The sequence below is a fragment of the Moschus berezovskii genome, chromosome 23 (genome assembly GCF_049115385.1).
Source record: "Moschus berezovskii isolate FMDL1 chromosome 23, NW_MosBer_1.0, whole genome shotgun sequence".
Classification (NCBI taxonomy): domain Eukaryota; kingdom Metazoa; phylum Chordata; class Mammalia; order Artiodactyla; family Moschidae; genus Moschus; species Moschus berezovskii.
Window position 1 is genome coordinate 47,508,045 of NC_142482.1, and position 12,549 is coordinate 47,520,593.

General features: G+C 44.8%; 1 protein-coding gene across 1 annotated transcript; it reads right to left on the reverse strand.

The window, feature by feature from the left end:
- Positions 1 to 3,316: 3,316 nt before the first annotated feature.
- On the reverse strand, positions 3,317 to 8,321 carry SOX4 (SRY-box transcription factor 4). The gene has a single exon (XM_055406214.2). It carries the CDS (start codon positions 7,525 to 7,527, stop codon positions 6,085 to 6,087), a length of 1,443 nt encoding a protein of 480 aa, XP_055262189.1. The 5' UTR covers positions 7,528 to 8,321; the 3' UTR covers positions 3,317 to 6,084.
- Positions 8,322 to 12,549: the final 4,228 nt, after the last annotated feature.

Genomic DNA, 12,549 nt, shown 5'->3' on the forward strand with positions numbered 1-12,549 from the left:
GTGAATAAGTCCTTGTTGCATATTTATTAGGAAAATATGCTAAACGACCATGGAGGCAGTGATCCTCCAGCTTCATGTGAAAGCCTTTACCCTGCAGATTTGTTCAAGGTCCAAGTTGTTAACTCATTTGTGCACTGGTACACAAAATTGCTTTGCATCCTCGGAGAATACATACCGCATTCCAGATAGTGAGCTTGCTATCTGGGGGCTTAATAGGGTCCCACCCCCAGAATCTGATAATCTTCATAATCTCTGCCCTTAGCTAGAATCCTGGGGTGATTCTATGATGTGAGGGCTCATGTACCAGATCGGGAGATACCAATTCCAGGGATTTCATTTTAAGAACTTGGTACCTTCTGTATTTGCTTATACTCTGCTAGGCTTAGACATGCATTCTCTTTTTAGAACAACCCATGAAGTAAGGAACTAGCACTTAATGAGCCCATCCAAGAGGCCAGGCCTGATGCCAGGTATGTTCCATGTGTCACTCCGCTAGATTCTCACAACGGCTTTTTATGTCCACATAGTATTCTATTTAGCAGTTTAGAGCACTGAGGCCTAAGGAGGCTGAGAGATGACCAATGGACTTCATAGCTGGATGGTCTAAGAGGCAGCATTGTAGCCCAGGCTTTCAATAAATCCAAGACTCCTCCTTACGGCAGCTGCCCTAATACAGCCTGACACGCAAAGACATTTTGGAAGCTCTTAAAGCCCCATTGAAACAATGTCTATGTAAAATTAACAAATAATAATCAAATATGTATTATATGCAGTGAAACAGCAAAGTTGGGGAAACAGCGTTTATGGCATGCTTCCTGTCCTCCAACAATTTCAGTTTAAAGGGAGAGATGACTGCATGGGAATTCTTTTTGGAGAACTGGAAAGGTGGGCTAAAATCATTCTGTGCAGGGCTTTGGATGGAGCCTGTGAATTCTATGCCTTATCCCTAGCAGGTTTTTTTCCAGCAGTCTGAACACCACCCTGATGCCTGGAATGGCTTCTCCCCACCTCCTTTGGTTTTCAAATGATACCCAGTGAAGATCTGAAAATGGATAGGGAGATCTCAATTTTCCAGAATTGGGCTCTTTGCCACCCCATGGACTATACAGTCCATGTAATTTTTCAGGCGAAAAAACTGGATTGGGTAGCTGTTCCCTTCTCCAGGGGATCTATTCCAAACCAGGTATCAAACCCAGGTCTCCTGCATTGCTGGCGGATTCTTTACCAGCTGAGCCACCAGCGAAGCCCGGAGGGGTAGGGTAAACATTAGTAAATAAGGGTTAGAGAGATACTGTAGTACAGGACTCAAAGGAGGAAAAAAATAAAAGGCATAAAAAAAAATAACCACAAAGGAAAATAAAGTGTACCAACTTTCCACCCTGAGAAATCCAAATGGGTAAGATGGGTTTGTATTTCTACCAGAATTCTTAAGTGTTTTCTTGACATTTGGATCTATCCCAATGCTCCTTTAAAATAAATTATTTTAAATTTATGATAAAATATTCTGGAACCCTAGCATTCACTACCCAAACCACATGTTCTGACTCATGGACACCCCATAAACACAGGGAAGACTTGGTAAATGTGTATGTCTACCTGCCAACCCTTTGCTTTCCCATTTTCCTTGGAAATCCTTAATACCTCCAGTATCCCTCCCCACCCCACCCCCCAAATATGAGCACAAAATTCAGGCACTCAGTCCACCCTACCAGCTTACATTTTTTTCTTGGCGCTTAAAGGTTAATCAACTAGAACTGACAAAACCTACTTATCATCTATTACTAATTCCTATTTCTAATCAAGCCCAGGGCCAGAGCAATATTTTTAAATAAAAATGGCTTTTATTCTTAAAATCTGAAATTTATTTTCTTCTATTGATCCAAATTATCTGAAAGTTAAAGTCATCCTAAACTGTTTGGTTTCTCAGATTTATTATTCCTTTCTACCACCTAATGCATAAGTGTTCCTTATGAATAAAGACTGATTCAGAGGAAAGGAAGTACAAAAATGTTTCCTACATTTACTCTATCACCTCCTAGGAAGATCACATGTTTTAAGCTTGTTTTTAAAGCAGTGTTATCAAAATTCTTAAAGAAAACAGCTAAAGTATCTGCCTTTACGTGAAAAGTCAAGGGGCAATAAATACAGTGCTAGCAGGAGAACCCTATGAAATAAAATATACTTAAAAATTATATCACATAGTCTTCCATTTATGTCAAGGTTTTCATATTTTGGATCTGAAAAATTAAACAATCGTTATCACTACCATGAACAAAATTAAAAAAAAACAATTACAGAACACAAGTGCAACTAAATATATTAGTGAATACATGTAAGAAAAATTTAGACTCTAGTAGCTAAAATGATCTTTGAACGATGAAATTACACTGAAATGCAAAAATTATTTTAGAGGGTAGAATTATTGCTTTTCACTGACCAGAAAAAATGGCTTGGTCTCCAAAAATCTCTTCATCCACCTATACATTATAGGATGGAGATTTCCTTACCTACAAGCAATCTTGATGATTAAAGTTATTTCCACATAGGTCTTATTAACCCCTCCTCTCCAGTGCCGAAATACCAGAAGACATATAAAGCAGACATTTTAAACAAACACTTGGAAGGGAAGATGGGCTTTGTTAGTTAATAGCAATTGTTAACCCTCAAAGTAAACAGGAAATAGTGCCTGTCAGCAAACTGCAGGCTCCAAACCAAATACTAACAGGCCTTAGGAAATTCAAGGTACTTTTTCTCCTTCACTGACAGGAATAACCACGTTGGTCATGGCACTGAAAGATTTTGGCACCAGGTGAAGCTTCTTGCTTTTGAGGAAAAAAAAATGGATACAACTTTTTATCTCGTAACAGGTAATGCCTTTCACCACAATATATCGATAATTTAACAGCCTTTTTGTTCCATATCTGTGAGAAACAATTCTAGCTGCTGCTGGATGGTAAATCTAGGCAAATTAAGGAGAATGCAGTTTTAGGACCCGGTTTTATCTGTAAAGAATTCTGTCCACATTACCCCTCCCCTTCTTTTTAAAATTTCAAGACAAGGGGCATTGATTTAAATGGGGGCAAACTCAGAAAATTCCTAGAAAGCATGCAGCGTTGACACATGGTTTCAGGGTTAGTGCCTGCCCAATCTGAGTGAGAGGAATTTAGGAGGATTTATTCTTCAATAAGATGGCATATAACAGGTCTGAGAACTCACTTGTTTCAAAGCTAGGGCAGATGGTGTAGTTTCTACAAGCCATAGGGCCCTTCCAATCTTAGGCTTTGGGCATAATAATGACAAAAGTCAAGATTTAGGGTTCAGTTCCAGCTGATTTTATTTCCTTCTCAAAAAAAGTTATTTACAGAAGGTATATATCAACAATCTGACAGGCAGTGAACTTGACATGATTAGCTGGCATGATTTTTTCTTTTTTCCCCCAAACATTGTTTTTTTGTGGCCTTGAATTTTCAGACAAATATTCTACACGGCATATTGCACAGGATGGATGGCAAAAAAAAGTTTAAAAACAAAAACCCTTAACGGAACTGCCTTAAAAGGCAGACGTCCTAGTGCCTGTCATGTTATATTAAACATACATACACACAATCTTTTTGCTTTATTATAATACAGACTTAAATGTACAAAGATGTTTTCCACTTTTTTCAATCTTTAAACACAACAGCTATAAACCTGAACACATATGCTATCATCATGCCATAAGACTAAAACAATTATATTTAGCGACAAGTAGAAAGGATTAAATAGTCAAATACAAGAATGAAAAACGCAGTACATAGTGTCGCGAACTCAAATCGGCATTTAGATAGATCCAGTGGTTTAAACGGCACGTTTTTGTTTATAAAAAAAGTGCAAAAAAGATGTGGTTTACAAGTTAAAGCTACAGGATCCCTTTTTGCTGTAAATGCACCAGTTTTAAAGCCTCTGCACAAAACAGTATTTTGTTTAAAAAACTCGTTTTTCTTAAAAGCATACAGTGTTTGGCTAATTCTCCTCCCCGTTTTATAGGGCTGAGGTCGAAGGATGGACACTGGTGGCAGGTTAAGGGATACTGTCACTTTAAGAAGCCTGCAGATTGAAGTGTAAACATGGAGAAATTAGGGGCTGATTTTTTAAAACTGTGTGAGATATTAACCAGCCGCCTTATTATAAAATCAGGAAATCCAAACAGCGATTTACACCGATTAACACCCCCTTTATATATTTTTTACAAAAATACACTGAGAAAATAATCAAACGTTTTCATCTCTCTTGTCTTTTTTGTTTTTTAAAAGTGTCAAAAGTCTACATTTAAATATAAAAAATTAAAAGTTAAAACTCTAGCCCTTCAGTGAAGGAGACGTAAAATGGCGTGGGTAACAACAACTACCAAAAAAAAAAAAGAAACAAACGAAAGAAAAAAGAAAGTAAGGAAGGAGGAAATAAGTAAAAAGAAAGAAAGCAAAGCAAAAGAAAGAAAATAAAAGGGACAAAATAAGAAAAAAAATGTTTGGCCAGTATAAATACGTCCACATATAAAATGGCATCTGATTACATTTACAAGGAAAAAAAAATACGAGGATGGAGCATCGGTGAGGGAAAAAAACACGTCTTCTCATTTACACCTATAAGGAATAAACACATACACACTGAGAAAAAATTTGGTCCTGAATTGGTTTTTTTTAAAGTCCAGCACAGATTTGAGTTGCGTTTGAATCCTTTAAAGAGTTAAGAATGAAAAAAAGCTGGTGATAATTTCTGTCGTAGGAATCAAACATAGCGCCATCTATCTGCTTTTTATATTATCCTACACTATTTTAAAAACTGCTCAACAGTCTTAATACAGAAATCTTTAAAAGATAGACAGGATAACATGCTATATTAACCCCACCAGTGAAATAATCCAACACCATCACGATTCCGATTAAGAGAAGCAAAAAACCTTCCCCCCCCCCCCAACACCACTCGCCCTCCACTGCCCCGGGTACCACATCGAACAGTCTCCTCTCCTCGCGCCTGCGGGGCCGTGAAGTCTCAACCTCACTGGTTTCAGAGATGCAGGAGGCGGAGGCCCAGGAGACGCCGCCGCCTTCTCCCGAACGTGCAAATCCGTTTCAGTTTTATGACTCGCCCCCCTTCCAGTTCGTGGCCTTCTCCTCCCCGCCCCTCGTCCTGGCTGGTGTGGCTTTCCAACTAGGTTCTCGGGTCATTTCCGAGCGCCGGTCACTCAACGTCTCCTCCTCTGGCTGCAGGGGCAGGGAAAAAAAAGAAAAGAAAAAAAAGAGGAAAAAAAAAAAGGCGGGGGAGGGGGAGAGGGGGAAAAAAAAGCCCTCCAAAATCAAAACGGGAATTCGCCAGCGTGGAGTCTCTCAGTCCCGGCGCTGGGGCCCTTGCGACTCTCCTCTCCCCGCAATACTTGCAGGCGGTCAAAATCGACGGCTCGGAGCCTTCGGTCTTCTTTGGGGGGGGGGGTAGAATGGGGGCGGGGATGCTGAGAACAAAACCCCTCCGGGGGCATGCCGGAGTCCCCCTCCCCTCCGGATCAGAAAACAAAAAAACAAGTAAAATAGCCCCAAAACACCGAGGGAGCGATGAGACAGGAATAGACGATTCCTTCAGTCGCTAGAAAACTACCAACTCGGCTTCTGGCCGGGGTTGCAGACAAGTCCGGAAGCTCGTTGGAAGGGCTGGTGGTGGTGGTGGGGGGGGTCTCTTCCAGCAAAGGGGAGGAAACTCGAAGTCGCTTTTTTCGCCATCAACAACAACACCAAGAACAACAATAAAAGGTCGCCCCTGTCTACCTCCGCCTCCGCCGCGTCCCTCCGGCCGGCGAGATGGGGGTTGGGAGCGCGGGTCCCCGACGCCGTGGCGTTGCTCTCCGACCACCCGGACGCGGCCGAGGCCGGCCCTGCTCACTTTTTTTTTCTCCTTTTCCTTTTTTCTTTTTTTTCCCGCTTGTTTTCCCTTTTCTCTTGCAACTCTTTTCTCTGTTCGCTTTTTTTTTTCCTTTTTCATTTTCCTCTCCGATCCTCCCCCCACCCCACCACCCGCCCCGTCCCTCTCTCTCTCTCCCAGCCCGCGCGCCCTTCAGTAGGTGAAGACCAGGTTGGAGATGCTGGACTCCAGCCAGTCTCCCGAGATCATCTCGCTCACCTCGGGCGTGCAGTAGTCCGGGAACTCGAAGTGCGAACCGGAGCCGGGTTCGAAGTTAAAATCCAGATCCCGGTCCAGCGCCGACGACGAGCTGAAGCTGCCCAGGGACATGCTCTCAAAGTTTGAGCTGGGGTTCAGGTCGAGCAGGTCGTCTTCGAACTCGTCGTCGGAGGACGACGAGCCCGAAGACGAGGAGGAGGACGACGACGACGACGAGGAGGACGACGAGGCCGACGAGGACGCGTGCGAGGGCGCGCTGGACGGGGCGGGCGAGGCGGCGCGCAGGCTGGCGTAGCTACGGTGGTCGGCGGGCGAGCGGCCGGCGGCCGGCGACGAGGCGGCGCTGCTGCGGCCGCTCAGGCTCGGCCCGTCGGGCGAGCAACCGGCGCCGCCTTCCTCGTACAGGCCCAGGGGGTCGCTGGGATCGGCGCCCGCGCCCACGCCGCCGACGGGCGAGGACGACGCGCCCAGGCCGCCGAACAGGTAGACGCGCTTCACCTTCTTCTCCGCCAGGTGCTTGCCCGGGGCCGCCAGGCCGGCCGAGGCCGAGGCCGCTGCGGAGGCCGAGGCCGAGGCCGAGGCGCCGGGAGTCCGCGCCTTGTACAGCGAGTGGTGGTCGGCGGCCGCGGCGGCGGCGCCCAGGGGCAGCAGGGCGGCGGCCCCCGCCTGCTCGGCGGCGAACGACGAGGAGGAGGAGGAGGCGGCCGCCGCCGCCTTCCCGCTGCCGCCCGCCAGGATGAGCTTGGCGTGGGGCTTGCCGCCCCCGCCGCCCGCCACTTTGGAGCCGCAGCTCTTTTTCTGAGCGGGTTTGGAGTTGGCGCCGCCGCCGCTCGCGCCGCCGCCGCCGCCGCCCCCCGCGTGGCTGCCCCCGCCGCCGCCGCCGCCCCCGTGGCCGCTGCCCCCGACCTTGTCGCCCTTCTCCCCGGGCTTGGAGGCGGCGGCGGCCGCGGAGCCCGAGCTGGCGTTGCCGGACTTCACCTTCTTCCTGGGCCGGTACTTGTAGTCGGGGTAGTCAGCCATGTGCTTGAGGCGCAGCCGCTCCGCCTCCCGAATGAAAGGGATCTTGTCGCTGTCTTTGAGCAGCTTCCAGCGTTTGCCCAGCCGCTTGGAGATCTCGGCGTTGTGCATGTCGGGCGACTGCTCCATGATCTTGCGCCGCTCGATCTGCGACCACACCATGAAGGCGTTCATGGGCCGCTTGATGTGCCCACTCGGCGTCTTGCACCAGCTCGGGTCGTCGGCCTTGCCGCCCGTGGAGGCGGTGGAGCCGGGCGTGGGGGAGGAAGCGATGCCCAGCTCGAGGCCGGCGCCCGAGTCCGAGCTCTCGCCGGCGAGCAGCGCTTCCGTGTTCTCGGCGTTGTTGGTTTGCTGCACCATGGCCCCGGCTCGGCGGGCGCCCACGCGCGCTCACACCCTCGCGGCGGCCGCGGCGCGATCGCCGGGCCCTTCTGGCTCCCGGGACCAAGCGCACGCCGAGCGGGGGGACGTGCGCGGCGGTCGAGCGGGCGGCTCAACTCCTGGCCGGGGCGGAGGTGGGCGAAGAGAGCAAAGTCTCCAAAAAGATGCGGGGCGGGAGCACTCCGCCTCTTGCAGAGGAGTTATAGTTCCCAGGCTGGAGAATCTCCCTCTTTCTCGCTCTTCTCTCTCACCGCGCCGCAGTTTGCGCTGTCTCTCGGCTCTGCGTCCTGGAGACGGTGCTAAAGTGGAGAGGAGTTTCTCGAATGCTGGTTGCTGAAGCTTCCAATGCAAGTTTCTCGCCGCCTCCCAGGCAAGTCTTTTTTTTTTTTTTTCCTTCCCCTCAAGCAGTTGATTCCAGTTCGCGAGCGCTCTCAGAAGCTCAGGAAAGCGACATAGTCTCTATCAGTTAGTCCCTCTCTTACAATGCAAAGCAGAAAAGGATCTGGCTCCAGGACTCTCTGTGGGCGGAATCGGCACTAAGGAGTTTGTGCAATTATTTTGTTGCAAGGTAGGACGCCAGAAAGCCTTCATGCAACAGACTGGCATGAATAAATGTATGTTTCCCCCTCCCTCCTGCAAGAAGGGAGCTGGTAATGGCAGAGTTCCTCCAGTGCAGACTCTTAAAGAGCGTGCAAGAACTAGAGACCCGGAGCGAAACAGGCCTCTTCCTCTCACACACGGTTTCCCTTGCTGCAGCTTAGAGCGGACCCCAATTCCGCCTCGCGCCTCTTTATCCTTTCCCAGTCTTGGCTGCGGCCAATCAGCCGCTGTAACCAACGCTTCCTCGTGCCAAGCCCCTCCCCTGGGCTTCCCATTGGCTTGGAACCCGATGCAATAATAATCTCCGCGTGCAATGAGAAGCTCCAAATCTGACCTCATTCCAATTTACAGAGCAAACTTTTTAAAAGGGCTAGAAGTACAGCTGAGATTTCTGCTGCCTCTTTTTTCCTTTTGCTGTGCGTGCCTGCGTGTGTGTGTGTGTGTGTGTGTGTGTGTGGTGTGTGAAGAGGATGTTAATGCATGAAATTATTAAGGGGAGAGACGGAAATGTATTCTAACCATTATGTTAGATAACAAGGGGCTTAGAAGAGGGGGGGAAGGGTGAAATACTGTAAATGGAAGCTTTCTGCTTAAAAGCCAAGTGATTATTTTTATTAGTTCTTTTCAGTATTGGAATAGAGAATCAGCCTTCAGTGCAAAATCTGTTCCTCGGCTCCTTCATAAAGCCAAGGATGTAAAAGAGGGAGGGAAAGCCATGAAAATAAATCAATAGATATTGAAAACCATTAAGAAAGTGGTACCTAGACAACTGTCATCACTATTATTTTAACAATTCCAGGTACAGCACAGATGTTGATGTATTGTGTTAATCCCTTCAGAGCTATTTTGGTGCTGTTTGTGGAAGGCAGAAAAGAGGATTTTGGGGGGCAATAATTACTTGCTCTCTTAACCAAACAGGGGTTAACTATAGTTATTGAATGATATAAACTCCCCTTTGAATCCTGGATGGGCTTCCCTAGTGGCGCAGTGTGGTAAAGAATTTGCCTGATAATGTAGGAGGCAAGGGAGACTAGGTTCCATCCCTGGGCCAGGAAGATCCCCTTGGAGGAGGAAATGGCAATCCACTCCAGTATTCTTGCCTGGAAAAATCCCATGGACAGAGGAGCCTAATGGGTTACAGCCCACAGGGTTGCAAAGGGCTGGACACGACTGAGCACACAGCACAGTACATAGTCATAAATCCTGGGTAGCCCAAACAGAGGAGCTTTCCACTGGAACACAATAGGCAGTGTTCCATAGTTAATAGGAGAATTTCCATAGTTTTGTGTAAGATGATAATGGTGAATAAAGGATGGGAATCAGTTTTACTTTTTAAGTATTAGTTTTCCACATTTTCAAAATTAAAGATAGCTTCACACTTCATCCTCTCCTCCCCAAACTCCCCACCTCCTCTCCTTTATATTTTCTCCTATATGTTCATTACTTCAATCAAATGGGATTAAAAGGCCAAAGCAGAGAGACACTTAGAAGGCAGTGATAACTAGTAGCAAAAAAGAATGGAACCTCTGAGTTTATATTAGACCTGGCTGCTAGTCCTTCTTACTAGTCCTGTGACCCTGGGGATGTGACCAATTCTCAGTTTCCCTCATCAGTGATATGGGAACACTAGGAACTACTTTATTTAGTGTTTTGTGGGAGTTCAGTGAGCTTGATGTGTAGTAAGCCCTCAGTGAATACTATATTATCCTTCATGATAATTCAGATTCCAGAGACATTCTCTCTAGTAGAAGCAGCATGTTGTTCAAGAGACTAAAATCGAGGGTGGTCACTGATGTGAAAAAATCATCACAGATCATGGATGTGAACCAAACAAGGACCACAGTGGCACCCCAGTCATCCTGATGCTTTGAAAAGAAGCCTCATGAAAAGCATTGTGAAGAATGTGGCTAAAAAAAGTTCCCAGGTAGTCAGAATACATGTTAATTTGGCCACAGACATTTCTTTTGTTCTAGGGTATGAAAATTAAAATTATAATAAAGATTGGTCTTCCTTAAAACCATAATAGTAAAATTGTTTTTCTATAAGCCAGTGATAAGTGGTTAGGTAGGGCTGCTGCTGCTGCTGCTGAGTCACTTCAGTCGTGTCCGACTCTGTGTGACCCCATAGACAGAAGCCCACCAGGCTCCCCCGTCCCTGGGATTCTCCAGGCAAGAACACTGGAGTGGGTTGCCATTTCCTTCTAACCTAACGTAATTAAGTCAGCTTTCAATTCCGATCAAACTAGTGCTGGGCAGCAGATTTCTATTTATTTTGTCAAACTTTTAGAGTATGTAGTCTGGGGAGAGGTCCAGGTTGTCAGATGTAGAGTTTTACTGGAAAGAACACCCTTTGGTGACATCTGACTGGATCTCTAAGGATCAACCACAAACAAGAATGTTTTTGTGGGTAGAAGCAAATAATTTTTGACCAGTAGCTACCCAAGTTATGTATTTTTTCTTTTAGAAGGGGAAACAAATCTTGAAAACAAAAACCCACAGGCACCTCTTTTGCATCTAACAAAGCTGGGTGTGTCATCATTTTATCATTCATACTATAACATAGCCCTACATGTTCTCAATCTGACATAAAAATTAAGATGTCTATTATTTATTTTAAAAATCCATATTTTTACCAGAATAAAAAAAGAATAAATAGTATGTTTATTTTGAGATTTGTAGCAACTAATAGTCTGAGGATGTGACCAAGTTTGTGATGTTTCAGTCAAAGTGAGTGAATAATATAATCAGTATCATTGATTATATTTCCAAAGCCATTTGTGATTCTACCAGTGAATGAGATCAGAGAAAAGTGGAAGTTAAAGCAGTCAGAATGATTTTATGTTTAAAGCACACAGATTTTTTATTGTGTGTGTGTGTGTACTAAAAAATAGCCACTGGCCTATTTCTATTGTTAGGTGTATTTTCTATATTTCAACAAATCTAACTGATGTCTTTCAGACATACCATGCTCACATGCTATTAAGGGAGAACAACTGCCAGTGAAACTGACATCCCCATGGTTGTAAGACATCTGAAGAGAAAAAAGTTCCTCTTAGAATTGAAGAAATATGGTATTAGTGATTTCCATTGACATAAAAGATTATTATAGTATATATGAATGCTTAGACTTCTGAAGTAGATTTGTTCTTATGTGTTAGTAGCCCTCTTAAAATGTAAGAAAACATGTGACAAGTGGCCTTTTTATTAAAACATCTTTCTCACCAACTGGGTATGTGCACACTGGAATGTATGAGGTCTCAATAGCAAATAATAAGAAAAGATTTTTGTGTTCTCATTACCTAAGTTCACATGCTTTGTAACCAGTTTTTCCATTACTAACATTTTTTCCCCAAATACCAGATATTTGGTGGCCCCTACTAAATCAGTACTCAGTGTTCCCTCTGCTGGCTTTGTAGTACATGAAGTAATTCTCAATGCTACTCTCTAAGCCATATTAACAGTAAGCCAAGATAATTTTGCAAAAAAATAAAAAATCCTGTTTCAAAATAATAGATGAAATTTCTTTATTAGCAAAGATGATAGACATTCCAAATTTTGAATTAGGATAAATATTTCCTCTTATTTTATTTATTTTCCATTAAATAATGGAACTCGATTTGAGATGTAATATCTGCTAATTCATTTCTTCTGCTCTCACACACCTGCACAACATAAAAATCCTACATCCATAAAATGGTATGGGGTATAGATGGAAATAGCATTCTTTCCCACTGCTTAATATATTCCTATAGCATAGAGGGAGGAAAAAAAAAAAACCTGAGGGGAAATTAGTTTAACAAATCTCTTGGATTCACACTCATTTGCAAGATTTTTCCTTGTCTTGGTTATAGAAACTGTGATTGTAAGAGCTGGTCTGACCTGACAACTATTCAGTTCAAAGAAAATAAAGGGGAAAAATCTTGTCTTTGTTACTTTAGCAGACAGGGAAGAAGCCTGAGAAATTTGATGTCATTGGCCTTTGCCAACTGAAAGGCCCCAGGCTTTTTGGTTCCACACTTTATGGAAAATAACCTTGCATCAGAAGCTGATTTACTTCTCAGTCAAGTAGACAAATATAACTTGCACTTCATTTTTGGGGGGCTGATGAAATTGCATTGGAACTGGACTTCCCCGGAGGGGTGGGGGTTGTATGGAAAAACAATGTATGGAAGTAATCCTTATTTGCAAAATACTAAAATAGGATCTAAGGTAAAATGAAGTCCATGTTTATTATTATGTTTACTCTTAGGAAAAATTAAGAGATAAGAATCCTGCATTTCTAATTAAATTTTTGCCATTTTTTCTCCCCTCCTAACCAGTGGCTGGCACCTGGTAGGTTTCTGTATGCATTTCATACCAGCGCCAACTCATTTTTCCTCTCCTTTCAATTTTCTCATGAGAA